General features: G+C 54.7%; 3 protein-coding genes across 3 annotated transcripts; all 3 read left to right on the top strand.

The window, feature by feature from the left end:
• The first annotated feature begins 12360 nt into the window (after positions 1-12360).
• On the top strand, positions 12361-15348 carry LOC146756314 (coiled-coil domain-containing protein 81-like). Its single transcript, XM_085524304.1, has 7 exons — positions 12361-12502; positions 12703-12764; positions 13047-13197; positions 13403-13659; positions 13846-13931; positions 14495-14586; positions 15085-15348. The coding sequence occupies exons 1-7, from the start codon at positions 12361-12363 to the stop codon at positions 15195-15197; spliced, it is 903 nt and encodes a 300-aa protein (XP_085380430.1). The 3' UTR covers positions 15198-15348.
• Positions 15349-19059: 3711 nt separating this feature from the next.
• On the top strand, positions 19060-21576 carry LOC107324550 (coiled-coil domain-containing protein 81-like). Its single transcript, XM_085524359.1, has 6 exons — positions 19060-19425; positions 19608-19669; positions 19953-20103; positions 20309-20565; positions 20732-20817; positions 21381-21576. Exons 1-6 carry the CDS (start codon positions 19299-19301, stop codon positions 21574-21576), a joined length of 879 nt encoding a protein of 292 aa, XP_085380485.1. The 5' UTR covers positions 19060-19298.
• A 96-nt stretch (positions 21577-21672) lies between these two features.
• Positions 21673-23403, top strand: LOC146756313 (uncharacterized). The gene is made up of 3 exons (XM_085524358.1): positions 21673-21856; positions 21976-22084; positions 22413-23403. Exons 1-3 carry the CDS (start codon positions 21673-21675, stop codon positions 22936-22938), a joined length of 819 nt encoding a protein of 272 aa, XP_085380484.1. The 3' UTR covers positions 22939-23403.
• Positions 23404-24563: the final 1160 nt, after the last annotated feature.

Here is a 24563-nt window from a genome sequence, read left to right as displayed (position 1 = left end):
CCAGCATTGCCACCCCTCCCCAGCTGGATCACTGTCACCTTTCTGGTGGAAGAACCGCCCAAAGAGGCAGAAAGCGATGAGGAGGAGGAGGACAGGTGAGACTGCAGGCTCAGGGTTGGGGTCTGCACGGGGTGTTTCCTTGGCCTTTAAAGAGCCCATTCCCCAGCCCCACACAGTCACTGTTCGGGGCCACACAGCGGTGCTGAGTGCAGCACAAGGAGGGGTGGGATTGGGCTGCTGCGAGCCTCCATTTCACATGGCTGGCCCCTCTTCAGCCCTCAGGAGAGCTCCAGTGCAACCCAAGAGCTGTGCGTGGGGAAGGCTGCATTGCAGCCAAGGGTCCTGGCTCGGGGTTGCAGGATACGGCCCCAAAACCATCACCCACTCAGGCTGACCCCTCCCCTTGTGTCTTTGCAGTGAGGAGACAGAGGAACTGCAGGAGCCTTCTGACAAGAAGAAGCGTAAGAAAAAGAAGAAGAAGGCAAAACGCTCCAAAAAAAGCAAAGAGGCCGAGGTCAAAAGCTCTTCCGAAAGCTTAGAGACCGAGGCAAAAAGCTCTCCAGAAACCAAAGAGGCTGAAGTGCAATCTGCTACAGAAAGCAAAGAGGCAGAGATGGGACCAGCACCAGCAGAGGCAGAGCAACGTCCAGTTGCCATAGAAGAAGAAGACCCAGACTTTGTGAGGGTCCCCACTGTAGTAGAAGAGCCAAAAAAGCCCCAGGCCAAGCTCAGAAAGGCCAAGCGCAGTGGAGCCCCAGCCGTGCCACAGACACCACTGGCAGCCCTATGGTCCTCGAGCTCCGAGACCAGCCTGCCCAAGGAGCGCACCTACAGCTCCTTTGGTCTGCTGCCACTGAGGCACAAGGGGAGCGGATCTCTGCAGAGTCAGCCACCAAAGAGCAAAGCGGGGCTCCCCAGGTGGGGGATGTCCTGTCCACGCTGACCTGGGCGTGGGGTGTCCAAAAGAAGCACAGCTCCACCTGAGGCTGCCAAACAGCTGTGCCATTCCTAGCTGTGCCATTCCTATCTCTGCCATTCCTAGCTGTGCCATTACTGGGTGCCCATCTGAACTCTGCCCTCTGTTGGACTTATTGATAAGTTGGGACAACTGCTGTTTTCATCAGCCAAACAACAACACCTGATGGCACATCACTTCAGAAGATCAACATCTGGACCTACATAAACTTAACCCCAACCCCAAACCCAACCCTATCCCTAACCCATGGCAGTGACCATCTCTCTTTTGTTTCCTATATACTGTTTGCTTTTATTTCCTACCTTTTCTATTGCCCGTCTTCCCTTCCACATCTCCCTAAACAACTTAATTGGCAATAAACTGGACGGGCAAACAAAACATTTAACTCCTTGTGTCTTAATCTCTCTGTCGGGTACATGTATATTAAAAGAACCTCCCTCTAGCTCTGATAATGGGAGTGAGACAGTGTCACCTCCCTGAAGAGAAGCAGAGGTTTTGATCGCTGAAGTCGCCTGACTCGGAGCCGTCCCGGACCGATCAGCAGCGACTGACCGCGTGGTTCAAGGGGGATTTCGGGTGTTTCCTTCAAGCAGGAACCCCCGGGCTGAGGAGAAGCCCGGCAGCTCTCAGGGGAGCGGCTACGTGACTGACGTGACTGACGTGACTGACAGGACGTGGCCTGGGCGTTGCCTGGCAACGGCGGGAGATTTAAACGGGCCCAGGGAGCGACGAGTCGCTGCCCACCAGAGACGGGCAGGAGGAGTCAGGGTTCTTACACCGCGTGACTTCTTGTTTCAGTGCTGGTTATGTCTTCTGCTTTGACATGGTTGCTCCCCGGCGGAAGGTGCTGCCAGAAATACTGAGGAGGCCCAGACAAGGGTCCCAAGCTCTCAGAAACGGGAGGCAGCAACCAAGAAGACTGCAGAGACCCAGACTGAGGTCCTGCACATGCCCTATAGGAAGGTGCTGCAAAAAAGTCTGAGGAGACTCAGACTGAGCCCCCAACCCGAGATGCTGGTGTGCAGGTCTCTGGCTGTACTGAGTGCCACAGCCTGGCCCTTGCAGTGCTGGGTGAGGGAGGCAGGGATTGTGTTCGCTGCGACCAGGTGAACTACTTGCTCAGCCTCGTAGTTGACCTGAAGGAGGAAGTGGAGAGGCTGAGGACTATAAAAGAGTGTGAGAGGGAGATTGACTGGTGGTGTCAGTCCCTCTCAGCCTCAGGTTCTCAGCACAAGGATGAGGCTACTAATGGAGCATGTCAGCCCCTGATCGTTACAAACAGGTGGCAAAGGGGAACCAGCCAGCTGACAGCGCTGCAGCGAGCACCCTGTCCTCTCTTCCCCCCAGCAGCAATTTGAGAAGGGAGGAGGAGTGGAAACAGGTACCTGCTCGGCAGAGTGGGCATTCCCCATCCCGACCATCCCCGGCTCCCCAGGTGCCTCTGTGAAACAGGTTTGAGGCACTGGAATTTGAGGGGGGGACGAGTGAGAGCGTGGAGACAGGTTCACCCATGAGGTTGCCTCAGGCGAAGCAGTCACCCCCAAGCCTCAAGACTGCTTCTACCCGTAAGGACAAAAGGGTGATTGTTGTAGGTGACTCCCTTCTGCAAGGAACAGAAGGCCCTATATGCCGCCCGACCCTACCCGCAGAGAGGTGTGCTGCCTTCCTGGGGCACGGGGCAGGGACATTTCAAAGATAATTCCAACATCTGGACCTACATAAATTTAACCCCAATCCTAACCCCAACCCCATCCCCAACCCTAACCCTAACCCATGGTAGTGACCATCTGACCATCTCTCTTTCGTTTCCTATATACTGTTTGCTTTTATTTCCTACCTTTTCTATTGCACGTCTTCCCTTCCACATCTCCCTAAACAACTTAATTCGCAATAAACTGGACGGGCAAACAAAACATTTAACTCCTTGTGTCTTAATCTATCCGTCGGGTACACGTATATTAAAAGAACCTCCCTCTCGCTCTGATAATGGGAGTGAGACAGTGTCACCTCCCTGAAGAGAAGCAGAGGTAGAGGGACAATGGGGACTCTTCCTTCCGAGACCCCTTGGCTCTGACAGACGGGGTGCCTGCATTCCTTGGAGTCTTAGCATCAAACAGAGACAAAAAGGAACAGGCAGAGGAGTGCCTAATGAAGATGGAAGATGCTTCAGCTGTGGTTGCCATGGCTGGATACAACCGACAACCCAAGGTTGAGCATGCTTTCCTGTCTCCGTCCCAGTTCTGGAAATTGGCAGAAGAGCTCAGTGTTCTCTTGCCTTCATTTCCTGCCGTGAGCCATTTAGAAATGCACACTGTTTCAGGCAGGCACAAGCCCAAGGGCCTAAACCACAGCCTGATGTTGGAAACGTCCAGAGAATTTCCTTTGATAAAGCAGATTTTACTGGCAATTGCAGCGGCGGGTGTCCTGCAAGCAGGAGAGCAGCACAGAAAACAGCGTTACATCTCTTATGCCCCGTTACCCAACGCCAATCTCTTTCTCCCCTTGTTTCTCACTGGCTGACTACTTTAGGTTCACAATCTCCCTGAGGCTCAGCTACACATAGGGATACTGGGTAAACACGAAGCTTTGGGTGCTGGGCCCCATGGCAGATGGAAGTGGGCTGGCTGGTGTGAAACCGGACCAAAACCCAGAAGGAAGGGAGCTTGATGTGCTGAAACCCAGATGGTTGTCGGGCTGTTGGACTCTATGGCAAATGGAAGTGGGCTGGCTGGTGCAGAGCACAGAAGGAAGGGGGCTTGCTGGGCCGCAGCCAAGGAGGAAGGGGCTTGAGGAGCCCAGCGGCAGAAGGAATTAGACAATTCCTCCCCTAAATAGCACATTTATCTCCAAAAGAAGGCAGTTTGTCCCTTAAATATCAATTTTTAGCCCCAAAATCTATTTCCTCCCTTACTACCTATGGGTAAACTTGGGGTACTTCCTCACTACCTATGGGTACGCATTGGTAAACATTAAGCTTTGCTTGCTCAGGAGTTATTCCAGCACCTGCAGACTCAATTCTTGCTCACAGTTTCTGGATGTCTGCTGCCCCCACCCCAGTGAGTATCCCCTGGTTGCCCTATGCCCAGCCAACAGCAGCCGGGCTCCCAGCAGTGTGCTGATGGCCTGGACTCCTCCATGTCAAATCAATGCAATTCACCACTCAAAAGACATGTTTGTGTTTTTGTCTTCCAATCTGTATTGTGACTGCAAACTAGTGCCACATCCAAACTGCTTTCAGGGTATTGCGTTTCCTTTGCAACGTCTCTTGCTCTTCAGACTTTCAGCTGGCCATCACTACGAGGCCATGGGTGTTGCCTGAAAAGCATCACACCAAACCCAGCAGAGCTGGGCTGAGTCAAGGCAGTGAAACCCACCCCATGGTCTTCAGCGAGCTCCAAGGCCAGCCTGCCCTCGGTGTCCAAAGGGAGTAAGTGAGCGCTGCAGCCACCGAGCTCCCGGTCAGCAGATGACAGACGTGTAGGAGCGAGAAGCTCAGGCCAGCACAGGAAGAGCCTCAGATGCCGGTGGGCTCAGCATCTCACTGAAGGGAGGTTGTAGTGAGCTGGGGGTCGGCCTCTTCTCTCATGTAGACTGTGATAGAACTAGAGGGAATGGTTCAAAGCTGTGGCAGGGCAGATTCAGGCTGGACATTAGGAAGTGTTACCTCTTGAAAAGAGTGGTCAGGCACTGGAATGCACTGAACAGGGAGGTGGTGGAATCACCGACCATGGGGGTGTTCAAGAAACGTCTGGATGTTGTGTTGAGGGATATGATTTAACTGGGAAGTATTGGTGATGGTTGGACTGGATGATCTTCTAGGTCTTTTCCAACCTTGATCATTCTGTGATTCTGTGATTCCTTATGGGTCCTTTGTGGTGCATATGGGATACTAATGGGGTCCTATGCGGTCTTTATGGGGTCTTTATGGGGTCATTATGGGGTTCTATGCAGTCCTTATGTGGTTCTTATGGGGTCCTCTGTGGTCTTCATGTGTCCTATGTGTTGTTGTGTTTAGGGATATGATTTAACTGGGAAGTATTGGTGATGGTTGGACTGGATGATCTTCTAGGTCTTTTCCAACCTTGATAATTCTATGATTCTGTGATTCTGTGATTCAGAATGGTGATTCAGAACGAGCCTGCCCACGGGGCCCACTGCGTCCTCCTCTGGTGTGGTGCTGCTGGCACACAAGGGCTCCAGGAATGGGGAGTGCCAACCAGCATGGGGCAGAGCTGGGCTGGTGCCGTGTCATAATGGGCAGCTGCCAGCACTGGCCACGCTGTCACCGCGTCGCCGTGGCCACGTCTATGACACGGCCACCCGGGAGGGTTCTGCATGCAGTGCTCAGTGCTGGGTCCTGCATCCTGAAGGAGCATCTGACAGAGAGCAGACGCATCTGGAAGGGATGAGTTCCCACGTGGCTGTTGCCAACGCGGAGCGCCCTGCTGCGGTGAAGCGGGCCAAGATGAGATTCTGGCAGGATGGCCCTGCTCCACAGCGTGACTACAAAACGCCAGAGGTCACCGCCAAAGGTACGTTGGTCTGCAGCCACCACTGGAGCAGAGCTGCCTCCAAGTGCTGGCGCTGAGCGGGCCAGACACAGCATGAGGACGGTGCCGACACTTTCCATCTGCCACCTCTGTCCCGGGCTGAGAGAAGCGCCCTTGGGAAGCGGCAGATGCAGAGTGTGACCTGCTTTTCCTCTGCCCTCCAGAGCGAGTTGCTGTCTGGGATGCGGTGGCCGCGCACATACAAGAGCAGCTAGTGCTACGCAAGGTGGGTCGGCGCCTTCTTCCTGCTGGCCTGTTTGGAGGGCTGCGGAGTCCTTTGCGTTTGGCCACAGAAGGCAGTGACTTCCCCTCCACAGAAAGCAGGGAACTTGGCCCAAAATCCCTGTAAAATACCAGTGGGCCTCGTGCATACGGGCTATGACTTGTGCTGTGTGCTGTAGTGTGCTGAGGCTGATCCCAGTCCAAAAGGACAGTCCCCGCACAGGGCAGCCTTCAGCTCTTCTTCCAGCCTTAACCCTTTGGCCCTTCCCTTCTCTTTCATGCACAGGGGGTCCGAGTTCCCACCTTCGGTTCCTTCAGCATTGTCTCTGAACGGATCAGAGTTGGGAAAGGAAACATGACCATGCAGTGGCCTGTGTTTCACCTGGCTAAGAACCTTGCGAGCATCCATGACCAGATGAACGAGGAATACCCGCCAGGTAGGAGGGAGCTTCAACCCTTTCTGGCTGCCCAGACAGGACAAACAGGGCTACATCCTCCATTCTCAAATCAACCCTCCCCCTCCACGGAGCCCATTCGAACATGGTCTTGTCCTGGCTGGCGACTGCAATGAGTAGCACTTGGGAGGCAGCGCTGGAAGAGCCACCGCGTGATGGACTCTGACACTCCGGTGTGATTTTCCAGGCCTCAATAAAATGGAGACCCTCAAATACGCTGAGGTGGCCGAGGCCGCATCTGTGAGCTGGCAGACTGGGAAGGCCTGCATATTTGGCACCACAACGCTCGTCTCCCAGTGCCTGAGGAAGGGGGAGGACATCGCCTTTGTCCTGAAGGACATCGGAGTGCTCCTCATCGAGAGAGCGAGGGTCCAAATGAAGTTCTACTATGACTTCCTTGAGAAGATCTGCGGGAAGGAGAAACTCGAGAACGTTGTTTTCAAGGTAAGGTTTTGGTTTCTCCATGGCCCTTGTGCTGCCTGCACGTGGCTCTCCAGGACCTGGCCTGCTGCTCGGGCAATGCAAGTGCTGCGGTGCTGCCAGCTCTGCCGGCCTTGGGCTCCTCCAGCAGCCTCCAGTGCCTCAGCCGTGACCAGGACGTCCCACATCCTCCCTGTTCCTCCCCTGCAGGCGCCCTGGCTGCTGGACATGGTGGTGTCCCCGGTGACAGCGGTTGCCTCCCTGACACTCTCTGGCCGAGTCGTCGTCTTTCCCAGGTGAGTGCATTTGTGGCTGCAGCCCCTGCTTGACGCAGCTGCTCAGCTCTCCTGCAGCAGCATTTGCTCCTTGTGACCACGAGTGTCCTGCCATGGGAACACAGGCAGAAATAGCTCAGAGGAGTGAGGCAGAAAATGGGCAGCTCTCGTGTTCCAGCTTGTCCTCAGATAGATCTGATGGGAGAGATGAAGGGATTTAGGGGACATTTTCATCCCATTGTGGCCTGGGTGGCTCCATTTTAGGTTGTGGATGCCCCGTCCTTGGAGGCGTTCAAGGCCAGGTTGGACGGGGCTCTGGGCAACCTGATCTAGTGAATGTGGATGTTTGGTGCCCTGCAAGGCAGGGGGTTGAATGATGATCCTTGAGGTCCCTTCCAACCCGGGTCATTCTGTGATTGATTCTGTGATTTCCCAGGACAGCCCTTGGTACTGGGGCTGTGGACACTGGGGAGGAACGGCCTTTAGGCAAGGTGACCGTCTGCCTGTGAGCAGGTGATGACAGTGAGCAGAAAGGGCAGCTGGAGACCTGGGTCACACTCGTGTCTCCTCCTTTTGTCCAGGTTTCGTCGGGAGTTTGCACCTAAACCACCACCCGGGCAACGCTGCAGACCCCCACGAGTCCCATTGCTACCTCTTGTCCAGGCCAAGAAAGGTAAAGCAGCCGCCAGCTCCTCTCCATCCCACATACAACCAACGTGCGATGGGAAAATGCCCAGCCCACCATCACCCAAAAGCTCTGACTGCCATAACCATTGACTCCAGCCTGGCACTGCCTCTCCTCCTGAGCACAAGTTGCCCTGATGAAATCCAGGATCTGGGTGTGATGTTCCCACAGAGCCCCCAGCCCTGGGTATGGCAAGAGAAGGGGGGCTCCTGGGCCTTGTCCTGCCCCCAGGAAATGAGCCCCCAAAAGAGGCTGTCACCTCAAAGGCACCACCCAGCTCCTCCTTCCCAAAGCTGATGCCACTCATGCACTCCCAACATAGAGCTGCATCCCGGAGAGGAGGAGCTGGGCACAAGGCACAGAGGGCCCACAGTCTGTGGAGATGGCAGAGCGGCCATCTTGGGTGGTTTGGGTCAGGCCTGAGCAGCCCTGCCTGTCACCAGGCAGCAGGTTCAGGATCAGTCTCCTCTGACCAGATCTCTCCTTCCCAGCTGCAGAGGAACCTCCAGCATTGCCACCCCTCCCCAGCTGGATCACTGTCACCTTTCTGGTGGAAGAACCGCCCAAAGAGGCAGAAAGCGATGAGGAGGAGGAGGACAGGTGAGACTGCAGGCTCAGGGTTGGGGTCTGCACGGGGTGTTTCCTTGGCCTTTAAAGAGCCCATTCCCCAGCCCCACACAGTCACTGTTCGGGGCCACACAGCGGTGCTGAGTGCAGCACAAGGAGGGGTGGGATGGGGCTGCTGCGAGCCCCCATTTCACGTGGCTGGCCCCTCTTCAGCCCTCAGGAGAGCTCCCTCAGGAGTGCAACCCAAGAGCTGTGTGTGGGGAAGGCTGCATTGCAGCCAAGGGTCCTGGCTCGGGGTTGCAGGATACGGCCCCAAAACCATCACCCACTCAGGCTGACCCCTCCCCCTGTGTCTTTGCAGTGAGGAGACAGAGGAACTGCAGGAGCCTTCTGACAAGAAGAAGCGTAAGAAAAAGAAGAAGAAGGCAAAACGCTCCAAAAAAAGCAAAGAGGCCGAGGTCAAAAGCTCTTCCGAAAGCTTAGAGACCGAGGCAAAAAGCTCTCCAGAAACCAAAGAGGATGAAGTGCAATCTGCTACCGAAAGCAAAGAGGCAGAGATGGGACCAGCACCAGCAGAGGCAGAGCAACGTCCAGTTGCCATAGAAGAAGAAGACCCGGACTTTGTGAGGGTCCCCACTGTAGTAGAAGAGCCAAAAAAGCCCCAGGCCAAGCTCAGAAAGGCCAAGCGCAGTGGAGCCCCAGCCGTGCCACAGACACCACTGGCAGCCCTATGGTCCTCGAGCTCCGAGACCAGCCTGCCCAAGGAGCGCACCTATAGCGCCTTTGGTCTGCTGCCACTGAGGCACAAGGGGAGCGGATCTCTGCAGAGTCAGCCACCAAAGAGCAAAGCGGGGCTCCCCAGGTGGGGGATGTCCTGTCCATGCTGACCAGGGCATGGGGTGCCCAAAAGAAGCACAGCTCCACCTGAGGCTGCCAAACAGCTGTGCCATTCCTATCTCTGCCATTCCTATCTCTGCCATTCCTGGGTGCCCATCTGAACCCTTCTTTGGTTCTGGCTCCAAGTTGGCTTTCGGAGGCACTTCTTGCCATAAGACTCTGACTTTCCCAGGACATGAGAGGTGGCTGTGGCAATCACCGTCACTTGGAGGACAGTTTGACACTGGAAAGCATTTCTTTGGAGCTTTTTGCCTTTGGAAGACAGTGCTCAGCAGTGTTTCCTGCTGGAAGATCTGGGACCAAAACCTCACTCCAGCTCGGTATGGGAGAACTGGGGAACGATACCATCGTATCCTGTGAGAAACAGGATACAGGTGGGCACCTCCCTTACTGCTGAGATCCCCAAACCAGAAGCTGCCACTCCAAGGACAGCGAACTCCACCTCTGTTGGACTTATTGATAAGTTGGGACAACTGCTGTTTTCATCAGCCAAACAACAACACCTGATGGCACATCACTTCAGAAGATCAACATCTGGAGCTACATAAACTTAACCCCAATGCTAACCCTAACCCCAACAACAACCCTAACCCTAACCCATGGTAGTGACCATCTGACCATCTCTCTTTCGTTTCCTGTATACTGTTTGCTTTTATTTCCTACCTTTTCTATTGCCCGTCTTCCTTTCCACATCTCCCTAAACAATTTGATTGGCAATAAACTGGACGGGCAAACAAAACATTCAACTCCTTGAGTCTTAATCTCTCCGTCGGGTACACGTATATTAAAAGAACCTCCCTCTCGCTCTGATAATGGGAGTGAGACAGTGTCACCTCCCTGAAGAGAAGCAGAGGTAGAGGGACAATGGGGACTCTTCCTTCTGAGACCCCTGGGCTCTGACAGACGGGGTGCCTGCATTCCTTGGAGCCTTGGCATCAAACAGAGACAAAAAGGAACAGGCAGAGGAGTGCCTAATGAAGATGCAAGATGCTTCAGCTGTGGTTGCCATGGCTGGATACAGCCAACAACCCAAGGCTAAGCACGCTCTCCTGTCTCCGTCCCAGTTTTGGAAATAGGCAGAAGAGCTCAGTGTTCTCTTGCCTTCATTTACTGCCGTGAGCCATTCGGAAATGCACGTTGTTTCAGGCAGGCACAAGCCCAAGGGCCTAAACCACAGCCTGATGTTGGAAACGTCCAGAGAATTTATCAGGACGGTTCCTGTGATAAAGCAGATTTTACTGGCAATTGCAGCAGCGGGCGTCCTGCAAGCAGGAGAGCAGCACAGAAAACAGCGTTACATCTCTTATGCCCTGTTACCCAACGCCGATCTCTTTCTCCCCTGGTTTCTCACTGGCTGACTACTTTAGGTTCACAATCTCCCTGAGGCTCAGCTACACATAGGGATACTGGGTAAACACGAAGCTTTGGGTGCTGGGCCCCATGGCAGATGGAAGTGGGCTGGCTGGTGTGAAACCGGACCAAAACCCAGAGGGAACGGAGCTTGATGTGCTGAAACCCAGATGGTTGAAGGCCTGTTAGACCCCATGGCAAATGGAAGTGGGCTGGCTGGTGCAGAGCACAGAAGGAAGGGGGCTTGCTGGGCCGCAGCCAAGGAGGAAGGGGCTTGAGGAGCCCAGCGGCAGAAGGAATTAGACAATTCCTCCCCTAAATAGCACATTTATCTCCAAAAGAAGGCAGTTTGTCCCTTAAATATCAATTTTTAGCCCCAAAATCTATTTCCTCCCTTACTACCTATGGGTAAACTTGGGGTACTTCCTCACTACCTATGGGTACGCATTGGTAAACATGAAGCTTTGCTTGCTCAGGAGTTATTCCAGCACCTGCAGACTCAATTCTTGCTCACAGTTTCTGGATGTCTGCTGCCCCCACCCCAGTGAGTATCCCCTGGTTGCCCTGTGCCCAGCCAACAGCAGCCGGGCTCCCAGCAGTGTGCTGATGGCCTGGACTCCTCCATGTCAAATCAATGCAATTCACCACTCAAAAGACATGTTTGTGTTTTTGTCTTCCAATCTGTATTGTGACTGCAAACTAGTGCCACATCCAAACTGCTTTTCAGGGTATTGCGTTTCCTTTGCAACGTCTCTTGCTCTTCGGACCTTCAGCTGGCCATCACTACGAGGCCATGGGTGTTGCCTGAAAAGCATCACGCCAAACCCAGCAGAGCTGGGCTGAGTCAAGGCAGTGAAACCCACCCCATGGTCTTCAGCGAGCTCCAAGGCCAGCCTGCCCTCGGTGTCCAAAGGGAGTAAGTGAGCGCTGCAGCCACCGAGCTCCCGGTCAGCAGATGACAGACGTGTAGGAGCGAGAAGCTCAGGCCAGCACAGGAAGAGCCTCAGATGCCGGTGGGCTCAGCATCTCACTGAAGGGAGGTTGTAGTGAGCTGGGGGTCGGCCTCTTCTCTCATGTAGACTGTGATAGAACTAGAGGGAATGGTTCAAAGCTGTAGCAGGGCAGATTCAGGCTGGACATTAGGAAGTGTTACTTCTTGGAAAGGGTGGTCAGGCACTGGAATGCACTGAACAGGGAGGTGGTGGAGTCACCGACCATGGGAGTGTTCAATAAATATTTGGATGTTGTGTTGAGGAATATGATTTAACTGGGAAGTATTGGTGATGGTTGGACTGGATGATCTTCTAGGTCTTTTCCAACCTTGATCATTCTGTGATTCTGTGATTCCTTATGGGTCCTTTGTGGTCCTTATGGGGTCCTTATGGGGTCCTATGTGGTCTTTATGGGGTCCTATGTGGTCTTTTTGGGGTTCTATGTGGTCCTTTTGGGGTCCTATGTGGTCCTTTTGGGTCCTTATGGGATCCTATGTGGCTCTTATGTGGTCTTTATGGGGTCCTAATAGGGTTCTATGTGGTCTTTATGGGGTCCTATGTGGTCCTTTTGGGGTCCTATGTGTTGTTGTGTTTAGGGATATGATTTAACTGGGAAGTATTGGTGATGGTTGGACTGTATGATCTTCTAGGTCTTTTCCAACCTTGATAATTCTATGATTCTGTGATTCTGTGATTCAGAATGGTGATTCAGAACGAGCCTGCCCACGGGGCCCACTGCCTCCTCCTCTGGTGTGGTGCTGCTGGCACACAAGGGCTCCAGGAATGGGGAGTGCCAACCAGCACGGGGCAGAGCTGGGCTGGTGCCGTGTCATAATGGGCAGCTGCCAGCACTGGCCACGCTGTCACCGCGTCGCTGTGGCCACGTTTATGACACGGCCACCCGGGAGGGTTCTGCATGCAGTTCCCAGTGCTGGGTCCTGCATCCTGAAGGAGCATCTGACAGAGAGCAGATGCATCTGGAAGGGATGAGTTCCCACGTGGCTGTTGCCAATGCGGAGCGCCCTGCTGCAGTGAAGCGGGCCAAGATGAGATTCTGGCAGGATGGCCCAGCTCCACAGCGTGACTACAAAACGCCAGAGGTCACCGCCAAAGGTACGTGGGTCTGCAGCCACCACTGGAGCAGAGCTGCCTCCAAGTGCTGGCGCTGAGCGGGCCAGACACAGCATGGGGATCATCTCAGGGCTGGGGACGGTACCGACACTTTCCATCTGCCACCTCCCTCCCGGGCTGAGAGAAGCGCCCTTGGGAAGCGGCAGATGCAGAGTGTGACCTGCTTTTCCTCTGCCCTCCAGAGCGAGTTGCTGTCTGGGATGCGGTGGCCGCGCACATACAAGAGCAGCTAGTGCTACGCAAGGTGGGTCGGATCCTTCTTCCTGCTGGCCTGTTTGGAGGGCTGCAGAGTCCTTTGCGTTTGGCCACAGAAGGCAGTGACTTCCCCTCCGCAGAAAGCAGGGAACTTGGCCCCAAATCCCTGTAAAGTACCAGTGGGCCTCGTGCATACGGGCTATGACTTGTGCTGTGTGCTGTAGTGTGCTGGGGCTGAACCCACTCCAAAAGCACAGTCCCCACACAGGGCAGCATTCAGCTCTTCCTCCAGCCTTAACCCTTTGGCCCTTCCCTTCTCTTCCATGCACAGGGAGTCCGAGTTCCCACCTTCGGTTCCTTCAGCATTGTCTCTGAACGGATCAGAGTTGGGAAAGGAAACATGACCATGCAGTGGCCTGTGTTTCACCTGGCTAAGAACCTTGCGAGCATCCATGACCAGATGAACGAGGAATACCCGCCAGGTAGGAGGGGGCTTCAACCCTTTCTGGCTGCCCAGACAGGACAAACGGGGCTACAGCCTCCATTCTGAAATCAAACCTCCCCCTCCATGGAGCCCGTCCGAACATGGGCTTGTCCTGGCTGGCGACTGCAATGAGTAGAACTTGGGAGGCAGAGCTGGAAGAGCCACCGCGTAATGGACTCTGACATTCTGGTGTGATTTTCCAGGCCTCAATAAAATGGAGACCCTCAAATACGCTGAGGTGGCTGAGGCCGCATCTGTGAGCTGGCAGACTGGGAAGGCCTGCATATTTGGCACCACAACGCTCGTCTCCCAGTGCCTGAGGAAGGGAGAGGACATCGCCTTTGTCCTGAAGGACATCGGAGTGCTCCTCATCGAGAGAGCAAGAGTCCAAATGAAGTTCTACTATGACTTCCTTGAGAAGATCTGCGGGAAGGAGAAACTTGAGAAGGTTGTTTTCAAGGTGAGGTTTTGGTTTCTCCACGGCCCTTGCACTACCTGCATGTGGCTCTCCAGGACCTGGCCTGCTGCTCGGGCCATGCAAGTGCTACGGTGCTGCCAGCTCTGCCGGCCTTGGGCTCCTCCAGCAGCCTCCAGTGCCTCAGCCGTGACCAGGACGTCCCACATCCTCCCTGTTCCTCCCCTGCAGGCGCCCTGGCTGCTGGACATGGTGGTGACCCCGGTGACAGCGGTTGCCTCCCTGACACTCTCTGGCCGAGTCGTTGTCTTTCCCAGGTGGGTGCATTTGTGGCTGCAGCCCCTGCTTGACGCAGCTGCTCAGCTCTCCTGCAGCAGCATTTGCTCCTTGTGACCACGAGTGTCCTGCCATGGGAACACAGGCAGAAATAGCTCAGAGGAGCGAGGCAGAAAATGGGCAGCTCTTGTGTTCCAGCTTGTCCTCAGATAGATCTGATGGGAGAGATGAAGGGATTTAGGGGACATTTTCATCCCATCGTGGCCTGGGTGGCTCCATTTTAGGTTGTGGATGCCCCGTCCTTGGAGGCGTTCAAGGCCAGGTTGGACGGGGCTCTGGGCAACCTGATGTAGTGAATGTGGATGTTTGGTGCCCTGCGAGCAGGGGGTTGAAACATGATCCTTGAGTCCAGTCCCTTCCAACCCGGGTCATTCTGTGATTGATTCTGTGATTTCCCAGGACAGCCCTTGGTACTGAGGCTGTGGACACTGGGGAGGAACGGCCTTTAGGCAAGGTGACCGTCTGCCTGTGAGCAGGTGATGACAGTGAGCTGAAAGGGCAGCTGGAGCCCTGGGTCACACTCGTGTCTCCTCCTTTTGTCCAGGTTTCGTCGGGAGTTTGCACCCAAACCACCACCCGGGCAACGCTGCAGACCCCCACGAGTCCCATTGCTACCTCTTGTCCAGGCCAAGAAAGGTAAAGCAGCCGCCAGCTCCTCTCCATCCCACATACAACCAACGTGCGATGGGAAAATGTCCAGACCGCCATCACCCAAAAGCTCTGACTGCCATAACCATTGATAACTGCACTGCCTCTCCTCCTGAGCACAAGTTGCCCTGATGAAATCCAGGATCTGGGTGTGATGTTCCCACAAAGCCCCCAGCCCTGGTTATGGCAAGAGAAGGGGGGCTCCTGGGCCTTGTCCTGCCCCCAGGAAATGAGCCCCCAAAAGAGGCCGTCACCTCACAGGCACCACCCAGCTCCTCCTTCCCAAAGCTGATGCCACTCATGCACTCCCAACATAGAGCTGCATCCCGGAGAGGAGGAGCTGGGCACAAGGCACAGAGGGCCCACAGTCTGTGGAGATGGCAGAGCGGCCATCTTGGGTGGTTTGGGTCAGGCCTGAGCAGCCCTGCCTGTCACCAGGCAGCAGGTTCAGGATCAGTCTCCTCTGACCAGATCTCTCCTTCCCAGCTGCAGAGGAACCTCCAGCATTGCCACCCCTCCCCAGCTGGATCACTGTCACCTTTCTGGTGGAAGAACCGCCCAAAGAGGCAGAAAGCGATGAGGAGGAGGAGGACAGGTGAGACTGCAGGCTCAGGGTTGGGGTCTGCACGGGGTGTTTCCTTGGCCTTTAAAGAGCCCATTCCCCAGCCCCACACAGTCACTGTTCGGGGCCACACAGCGGTGCTGAGTGCAGCACAAGGAGGGGTGGGATTGGGCTGCTGCGAGCCTCCATTTCACGTGGCTGGCCCCTCTTTGGCCCTCAGGAGAGCTCCAGTGCAACCCAAGAGCTGTGCGTGGGGAAGGCTGCATTGCAGCCAAGGGTCCTGGCTCGGGGTTGCAGGATATGGCCCCAAAACCATCACCCACTCAGGCTGACCCCTCCCCTTGTGTCTTTGCAGTGAGGAGACAGAGGCGCCTTCTGACAAGAAGAAGCGTAAGAAAAAGAAGAAGAAGGCAAAACGCTCCAAAAAAAGCAAAGAGGCCGAGGTCAAAAGCTCTTCCGAAAGCTTAGAGACCGAGGCAAAAAGCTCTCCAGAAACCAAAGAGGATGAAGTACAATCTGCTACCGAAAGCAAAGAGGCAGAGATGGGACCAGCACCAGCAGAGGCAGAGCAACCTCCAATTGCCATAGAAGAAGAAGACGCGGACTTTGTGAGGGTCCCCACTGTAGTAGAAGAGCCAAAAAAGCCCCAGGCCAAGCTCAGAAAGGCCAAGCGCAGTGGAGCCCCAGCCGTGCCACAGACACCACTGGCAGCCCTATGGTCCTCGAGCTCCGAGACCAGCCTGCCCAAGGAGCGCACCTACAGCTCCTTTGGTCTGCTGCCACTGAGGCACAAGGGGAGCGGATCTCTGCAGAGTCAGCCACCAAAGAGCAAAGCGGGGCTCCCCAGGTGGGGGATGTCCTGTCCACGCTGACCAGGGCATGGGATGCCCAAAAGAAGCACAGCTCCACCTGAGGCTGCCAAACAGCTGTGCCATTCCTATCTCTGCCATTCCTATCTCTGCCATTCCTAGCTGTGCCATTACTGGGTGCCCATCTGAACCCTTCTTTGGTTCTGGCTCCAAGTTGGCTTTTGGAGGCACTTCTTGCCATAAGACTCTGACTTTCCCAGGACATGAGAGGTGGCTGTGGAAATCACCGTCACTTGGAGGACAGTTTGACACTGGAAAGCATTTCTGTGGAGCTTTTTGCCTTTGGAAGACAGTGCTCAGAAGTGCTTCCTGCTGGAAGATCTGTAACCAAAACCTCACTCCAGCTTGGTATGGGAGAACTGGGGAACGATACCATCGTATCCTGTGAGAAACAGGATACATGTGGGCACCTCCCTTACTGCTGAGATCCCCAAACCAGAAGCTGCCACTCCAAGGAGAGCAAACTCCACCTCTGTTGGACTTATTGATAAGTTGGGACAACTGCTGTTTTCATCAGCCAAACAACAACACCCGATGGCACATCACTTCAGAAGATCAACATCTGGACCTACATAAACTTAACCCCAACCCTAACCCCAACAACAACCCTAACCCTAACCCATGGTAGTGACCATCTGACCATCTCTCTTTCATTTCCTTTATACTGTTTGCTTTTATTTCCTACCTTTTCTATTGCCCGTCTTCCTTTCCACATCTCCCTAAACAATTTGATTGGCAATAAACTGGACGGGCAAACAAAACATTTAACTCCTTGTGTCTTCATCTCTCCGTCGGGTACACGTATATTAAAAGAACCTCCCTCTCGCTCTGATAATGGGAGTGAGACAGTGTCACCTCCCTGAAGAGAAGCAGAGGTAGAGGGACAATGGGGACTCTTCCTTCCGAGACCCCTGGGCTCTGACAGACGGGGTGCCTGCATTCCTTAGAGCCTTGGCATCAAACAGAGACAAAAAGGAACAGGCAGAGGAGTGCCTAATGAAGATGCAAGATGCTTCAGCTGTGGTTGCCATGGCTGGATACAACCAACAACCCAAGGCTAAGCATGCTCTCCTGTATCCGTCCCAGTTCTGGAAATAGGCAGAAGAGCTCAGTGTTCTCTTGCCTTCATTTACTGCCGTGAGCCATTCGGAAATGCACGTTGTTTCAGGCAGGCACAAGCCCAAGGGCCTAAACCACAGCCTGATGTTGGAAACGTCCAGAGAATTTATCAGGACGGTTCCTGTGATAAAGCAGATTTTACTGGCAATTGCAGCGGCGGGCGTCCTGCAAGCAGGAGAGCAGCACAGAAAACAGCGTTACATCTCTTATGCCCTGTTACCCAACGCCGATCTCTTTCTCCCCTGGTTTCTCACTGGCTGACTACTTTAGGTTCACAATCTCCCTGAGGCTCAGCTACACATAGGGATACTGGGTAAACACAAAGCTTTGGGTGCTGGGCCCCATGGCAGATGGAATTGGGCTGGCTGGTGTGAAACCGGACCAAAACCCTCAAGGAAGGGAGCTTGATGTGCTGAAACCCAGATGGTTGAAGGCCTGTTAGACCCCATGGCAAATGGAAGTGGGCTGGCTGGTGCAGAGCACAGAAGGAAGGGGGCTTGCTGGGCCGCAGCCAAGGAGGAAGGGGCTTGAGGAGCCCAGCGGCAGAAGGAATTAGACAATTGCTCCCCTAAATAGCACATTTATCTCCAAAAGAAGGCAGTTTGTCCCTTAAATATCAATTTTTAGCCCCAAAATCTATTTCCTCCCTTAAATATCACTACCTATGGCTAAACACGGGGTAAACATGAACATGGGGTACACATGGGTAAACATGAAGCTTTGCTTGCTCAGGAGTTATTCCAGCCCCTGCAGACTCAATTCTTGCTCACAGTTTCTGGATGTCTGCTGCCCCCACCCCAGTGAGTATCCCCTGGTTGCCCTGTGCCCAGCCAACAGCAGCCGGGCTCCCAGCAGTGTGCTGATGGCCTGGACTCCTCCATGTCAAATCAATGCAATTCACCACTCAAAAGACATGTTTGTGTTTTTGTCTTCCAGTCTGTATTGTGACTGCAAACTAGTGCCACATCCAAACTGCTTTTCAGGGTATTGCCTTTCCTTTGCAACGTCTCTTGCTCTTCGGACTTTCAGCTGGCCATCACTACGAGGCCATGGGTGTTGCCTGAAAAGCATCACGCCAAACCCAGCAGAGCTGGGCTGAGTCAAGGCAGTGAAACCCACCCCATGGTCTTCAGCGAGCTCCAAGGCCAGCCTGCCCTCGGTGTCCAAAGGGAGTAAGTGAGCGCTGCAGCCACCGAGCTCCCGGTCAGCAGATGACAGACGTGTAGGAGCGAGAAGCTCAGGCCAGCACAGGAAGAGCCTCAGATGCCGGTGGGCTCAGCATCTCACTGAAGGGAGGTTGTAGTGAGCTGGGGGTCGGCCTCTTCTCTCATGCAGACAGTGATAGAACTAGAGGGAATGGTTCAAAGCTGTGGCAGGGCAGATTCAGGCTGGACATTAGGAAGTGTTACTTCTTGGAAAGAGTGGTCAGGCACTGGAATGCACTGAACAGGGAGGTGGTGGAGTCACCGACCATGGGAGTGTTCAAGAAACATTTGGATGTTGTGTTGAGGGATATGATTGAACTGGGAAGTATTGGTGATGGTTGGACTGGATGATCTTCTAGGTCTTTTCCAACCTTGATCATTCTGTGATTCTGTGATTCCCCATGGGTCCTTTGTGGTGCATATGGGATACTAGTGGGGTCCTATGCGGTCTTTATGGGGTCTTTATGGGGTCATTATGGGGTCCTATGCGGTCCTTATGGGGTTCTTATGGGGTCCTATGTGGTCTTTATGTGTCCTATGTGTTGTTGTGTTTAGGGATATGATTTAACTGGGAAGTATTGGTGATGGTTGGACTGGATGATCTTCTAGGTCTTTTCCAACCTTGATAATTCTATGATTCTGTGATTCTGTGATTCAGAATGGTGTTTCAGAACGAGCCTGCCCACGGGGCCCACTGCCTCCTCCTCTGGTGTTGTGCTGCTGGCACACAAGGGCTCCAGGAATGGGGAGTGCCAACCAGCACGGGGCAGAGCTGGGCTGGTGCCGTGTCATAATGGGCAGCTGCCAGCACTGGCCACGCTGTCACCACGTCGCCGTGGCCACGTCTATGACACGGCCACCCGGGAGGGTTCTGCAGGCAGTGCCCAGTGCCGGGTCCTGCATCCTGAAGGAGCATCTGACAGAGAGCAGACGCATCTGGAAGGGATGAGTTCCCACGTGGCTGTTGCCAACGCGGAGCACCCTGCTGCGGTGAAGCGGGCCAAGATGAGATTCTGGCAGGATGGCCCTGCTCCACAGCGTGACTACAAAACGCCAGAGGTCACCGCCAAAGGTACGTGGGTCTGCAGCCACCACTGGAGCAGAGCTGCCTCCAAGTGCTGGCGCTGAGCGGGCCTGACACAGCATGGGGACGGTGCCGACACTTTCCATCTGCCACCTCCGTCCCGGGCTGAGAGAAGCGCCCTTGGGAAGCGGCAGATGCAGAGTGTGACCTGCTTTTCCTCTGCCCTCCAGAGCGAGTTGCTGTCTGGGATGCGGTGGCCGAGCACATACAAGAGCAGCTCCTGCTACGCAAGGTGGGTCGGCGCCTTCTTCCTGCTGGCCTGTTTGGAGGGCTGCAGAGTCCTTTGCGTTTGGCCACAGAAGGCAGTGACTTCCCCTCTGCAGAAAGCAGGGAACTTGGCCCCAAAGTCCCTGTAAAGTACCAGTGGGCCTTGTGCATACGGGCTATGACTTGTGCTTTGTGCTGTAGTGTGCTGGGGCTGATCCCAGTCCAAAAGCACAGTCCCCGCACAGGGCAGCCTTCAGCTCTTCCTCCAGCCTTAACCCTTTGGCCCTTCCCTTCTCTTCCATGCACAGGGAGTCCGAGTTCCCACCTTCGGTTCCTTCAGCATTGTCTCTGAACGGATCAGAGTTGGGAAAGGAAACATGACCATGCAGTGGCCTGTGTTTCACCTGGCCAAGAACCTTGCGAGCACCCATGACCAGATGAACGAGGAATACCCGCCAGGTAGGATGGGGCTTCAACCCTTTCTGGCTGCCCAGACAGGACAAACGGGGCTACAGCCTCCATTCTGAAATCAAACCTCCCCCTTCACGGAGCCCGTCCAAACATGAGCTTGTCCTGGCTGGCGACTGCAATGAGTAGCAGTTGGGTGGCAGTGCTGGAAGAGCCACCACGTGATGGACTCTGACATTCTGGTGTGATTTTCCAGGCCTCAATAAAATGGAGACCCTCAAATACGCTGAGGTGGCTGAGGCCGCATCTGTGAGCTGGCAGACTGGGAAGGCCTGCATATTTGGCACCACAACGCTTGTCTCCCAGTGCCTGAGGAAGGGGGAGGACATCGCCTTTGTCCTGAAGGACATCGGAGTGCTCCTCATCGAGAGAGCGAGGGTCCAAATGAAGTTCTACTATGACTTCCTTGAGAAGATCTGCGGGAAAGAGAAACTCGAGAAGGTTGTTTTCAAGGTGAGGTTTTGGTTTCTCCACATGGCTCTCCAGGACCTGGCCTGCTGCTCGGGCCATGCAAGTGCTGCGGTGCTGCCAGCTCTGCCGGCCTTGGGCTCCTCCTGCAGCCTCCAGTGCCTCAGCCGTGACCACGACGTCCCACATCCTCCCTGTTCCTCCCCTGCAGGCGCCCTGGCTGCTGGACATGGTGGTGACCCCGGTGACAGCGGTTGCCTCCCTGACACTCTCTGGCCGAGTCGTCGTCTTTCCCAGGTGAGTGCATTTGTGGCTGCAGCCCCTGCTTGACGCAGCTGCTCAGCTCTCCTGCAGCAGCATTTGCTCCTTGTGACCACGAGTGTCCTGCCATGGGAACACAGGCAGAAATAGCTCAGAGGAGCGAAGCAGAAAATGGGCAGCTCTCGTGTTCCAGCTTGTCCTCAGATAGATCTGATGGGAGAGATGAAGGGATTTAGGGGACATTTTCATCCCATCGTGGCGTGGGTGGCTCCATTTTAGGTTGTGGATGCCCCATCCTTGGAGGCGTTCAAGGCCAGGTTGGACGGGGCACTGGGCAACCTGATGTAGTGAATGTGGATGTTTGGTGCCCTGCGAGCAGGGGGTTGAAACATGATCCTTGAGTCCAGTCCCTTCCAACCCGGGTCATTCTGTGATTGATTCTGTGATTTCCCAGGACAGCCCTTGGTACTGGGGCTGTGGACACTGGGCAGTAACGGCTTTTAGGCAAGGTGACCGTCTGCCTGTGAGCAGGTGATGACAGTGATCAGAAAGGGCAGCTGGAGCCCTGGGTCACACTCGTGTCTCCTCCTTTTGTCCAGGTTTCGTCGGGAGTTTGCACCCAAACCACCACCCGGGCAACGCTGCAGACCCCCACGAGTCCCATTGCTACCTCTCGTCCAGGCCAAGAAAGGTAAAGCAGCCGCCAGCTCCTCTCCATCCCACATACAACCAACGTGCGATGGGAAAATGCCCAGCCCACCATCACCCAAAAGCTCTGACTGCCATAACCATTGACTCCAGCCTGGCACTGCCTCTCCTCCTGAGCACAAGTTGCCCTGATGAAACCCAGGATCTGGGTGTGATGTTCCCACAAAGCCCCCAGCCCTGGGTATGGCAAGAGAAGGGGGGCTCCTGGGCCTTGTCCTGCCCCCAGGAAATGAGCCCCCAAAAGAGGCTGTCACCTCAAAGGCACCACCCAGCTCCTCCTTCCCAAAGCTGATGCCACTCATGCACTCCCAACACAGAGCTGCATCCAGGAGAGGAGGAGCTGGGCACAAGGCACAGAGGGCCCACAGTCTGTGGAGATGGCAGAGCGGCCATCTTGGGTGGTTTGGGTCAGGCCTGAGCAGCCCTGCCTGTCACCAGGCAGCAGGTTCAGGATCAGTCTCCTCTGACCAGATCTCTCCTTCCCAGCTGCAGAGGAACCTCCAGCATTGCCACCCCTCCCCAGCTGGATCACTGTCACCTTTCTGGTGGAAGAACCGCCCAAAGAGGCAGAAAGCGATGAGGAGGAGGAGGACAGGTGAGACTGCAGGCTCAGGGTTGTGGTCTGCACGGGGTGTTTCCCTGACCTGGAAAGAGCCCATTCCCCAGCCCCACACAGTCACTGTTCGGGGCCACACAGCGGTGCTGAGTGCAGCACAAGGAGGGGTGGGATGGGGCTGCTGCGAGCCCCCATTTCACGTGGCTGGCCCCTCTTCAGCCCTCAGGAGAGCTCCCTCAGGAGTGCAACCCAAGAGCTGTGCGTGGGGAAGGCTGCATTGCAGCCAAGGGTCCTGGCTCGGGGTTGCAGGATACGGCCCCAAAACCATCACCCACTCAGGCTGACCCCTCCCCTTGTGTCTTTGCAGTGAGGAGACAGAGGAACTGCAGGCGCCTTCTGACAAGAAGAAGCGTAAGAAAAAGAAGAAGAAGGCAAAACGCTCCAAAAAAAGCAAAGAGGCCGAGGTCAAAAGCTCTTCCGAAAGCTTAGAGACCGAGGCAAAAAGCTCTCCAGAAACCAAAGAGGATGAAGTGCAATCTGCTACCGAAAGCAAAGAGGCAGAGATGGGACCAGCACCGGCAGAGGCAGAGCAACCTCCAATTGCCATAGAAGAAGAAGACCCGGACTTTGTGAGGGTCCCCACTGTAGTAGAAGAGCCAAAAAAGCCCCAGGCCAAGCTCAGAAAGGCCAAGCGCAGTGGAGCCCCAGCCGTGCCACAGACACCACTGGCAGCCCTATGGTCCTCGAGCTCCGAGACCAGCCTGCCCAAGGAGCGCACCTACAGCTCCTTTGGTCTGCTGCCACTGAGGCACAAGGGGAGCGGATCTCTGCAGAGTCAGCCACCAAAGAGCAAAGCGGGGCTCCCCAGGTGGGGGATGTCCTGTCCACGCTGACCAGGGCATGGGATGCCCAAAAGAAGCACAGCTCCACCTGAGGCTGCCAAACAGCTGTGCCATTCCTATCTCTGCCATTCCTATCTCTGCCATTCCTAGCTGTGCCATTCCTGGGTGCCCATCTGAACCCTTCTTTGGTTCTGGCTCCAAGTTGGCTTTTGGAGGCACTTCTTGCCATAAGACTCTGACGTATCCAGGACATGAGAGGTGGCTGTGGCAATCACCGTCACTTGGAGGACAGTTTGACACTGGAAAGCATTTCTGTGGAGCTGTTTGCCTTTGGAAGACAGTGCTCAGCAGTGTTTCCTGCTGGAAGATCTGGGACCAAAACCTCACTCCAGCTCGGTATGGGAGAACTGGGGAACGATACCATCGTATCCTGTGAGAAACAGGATACATGTGGGCACCTCCCTTACTGCTGAGATCCCCAAACCAGAAGCTGCCACTCCAAGGACAGCGAACTCCACCTCTGTTGGACGTATTGATAATTTGGGACAACTGCTGTTTTCATCAGCCAAATAACAACACCCGATGGCACATCACTTCAGAAGATCAACATCTGGACCTACATAAACTTAACCCCAATGCTAACCCTAACCCCAACAACAACCCTAACCCTAACCCATGGTAGTGACCATCTGACCATCTCTCTTTCGTTTCCTGTATACTGTTTGCTTTTATTTCCTACCTTTTCTATTGCCCGTCTTCCTTTCCACATCTCCCTAAACAACTTAATTGGCAATAAACTGGACGGGCAAACAAAACATTTTTCTCCTTGTGTCTTTATCTCTCTGTCGGGTACACATATATTAAAAGAACAGCGCTCTAGGAGGGTCCTGGTTCGGGGCTGCAACAAGGAAAGACAGGATGTTGTGCTGAGGGACATGGTTTAGTGGGACCTATTGGTAATAGGTGAACAGTTGGACTGGATGATCTTGTAGGTGTTTCCCAACCTTGGCGATTCTGTGGGTCTCTATGGGTCTCTGTGGGTCTCTAAGGGGTTCATATGGGGCTCTATGGGGCTTTATGGGGTTTATATGCGGCTCTAGGGGGCTCTAGGGGGTTTCTTGTTTATGGGATGTTGTGCTGAGGGACATGGTTCAGTGGGAGCTATTGGTGATAGGTGAACTGGATGATCTTGTAGGTCTTCTCAGACACCACAGAGGGTGGTGGTCAATGGCTCTATGTCCAGTGGAGGTCGGTAATGAGCAGTGTCCCCCAAGGGTCTGTCTTGGGACCGGTGCTCTTTAAAATCTTTATTAATGACATCGATGAGGGAATGGAGTGCACCCTCAGCAAGTTTGCTGATGACACCAAGCTGAGTGGTGCAGTCGATATGGTGGAAGGAAGGGATGCCATTCAGAGGGACCTTGACAGGCTGGAAAGCTGGGCTCGGGTGAACCTAATGAGGTTCAACACCGCAAAGTGCAAGGTTTTGCATTTGGGCCGGAAGAACCCCAGGCACCTGTACAGGCTGGGAGGAGTTGTCCTTGAGAGCAGCTCGGCTGAAAAAGACCTAGGGGTCCTGATAGATGAGAAACTTAACATGAGCCAGCAGTGCGCTCTGGCAGCCCGGAAAGCAAATGGGATCCTGGGCTCCATCAGGAGAGGGGTGGTCAGCAGGG

Source organism: Coturnix japonica, chromosome 27, assembly GCF_054131305.1.
Source record: "Coturnix japonica strain WE chromosome 27, WE-NBRP24, whole genome shotgun sequence".
Lineage (NCBI taxonomy): Eukaryota > Metazoa > Chordata > Aves > Galliformes > Phasianidae > Coturnix > Coturnix japonica.
The sequence above is the reverse complement of the archived record's forward strand: the minus strand, read 5'-3'. Positions and strand labels throughout refer to the sequence as shown.

Coding starts and splice junctions, on each gene's coding strand:
- LOC107324550 (XM_085524359.1), top strand. CDS start 19,299: ATGAGTTCCCACGTGGCTGTTGCCAACGCGGAGCACCCTGCTGCGGTG. Junction 19,670..19,952: donor AGCAGCTCCTGCTACGCAAG/GTGGGTCGGCGC, acceptor TTCCATGCACAG/GGAGTCCGAGTTCCCACCTT. Junction 20,566..20,731: donor TCGAGAAGGTTGTTTTCAAG/GTGAGGTTTTGG, acceptor CCTCCCCTGCAG/GCGCCCTGGCTGCTGGACAT.
- LOC146756313 (XM_085524358.1), top strand. CDS start 21,673: ATGGCAAGAGAAGGGGGGCTCCTGGGCCTTGTCCTGCCCCCAGGAAAT. Junction 21,857..21,975: donor CAAGGCACAGAGGGCCCACA/GTCTGTGGAGAT, acceptor TCTCCTTCCCAG/CTGCAGAGGAACCTCCAGCA. Junction 22,085..22,412: donor GATGAGGAGGAGGAGGACAG/GTGAGACTGCAG, acceptor GTGTCTTTGCAG/TGAGGAGACAGAGGAACTGC.
- LOC146756314 (XM_085524304.1), top strand. CDS start 12,361: ATGCATCTGGAAGGGATGAGTTCCCACGTGGCTGTTGCCAATGCGGAG. Junction 13,198..13,402: donor GAACGAGGAATACCCGCCAG/GTAGGAGGGGGC, acceptor GTGATTTTCCAG/GCCTCAATAAAATGGAGACC. Junction 13,660..13,845: donor TTGAGAAGGTTGTTTTCAAG/GTGAGGTTTTGG, acceptor CCTCCCCTGCAG/GCGCCCTGGCTGCTGGACAT.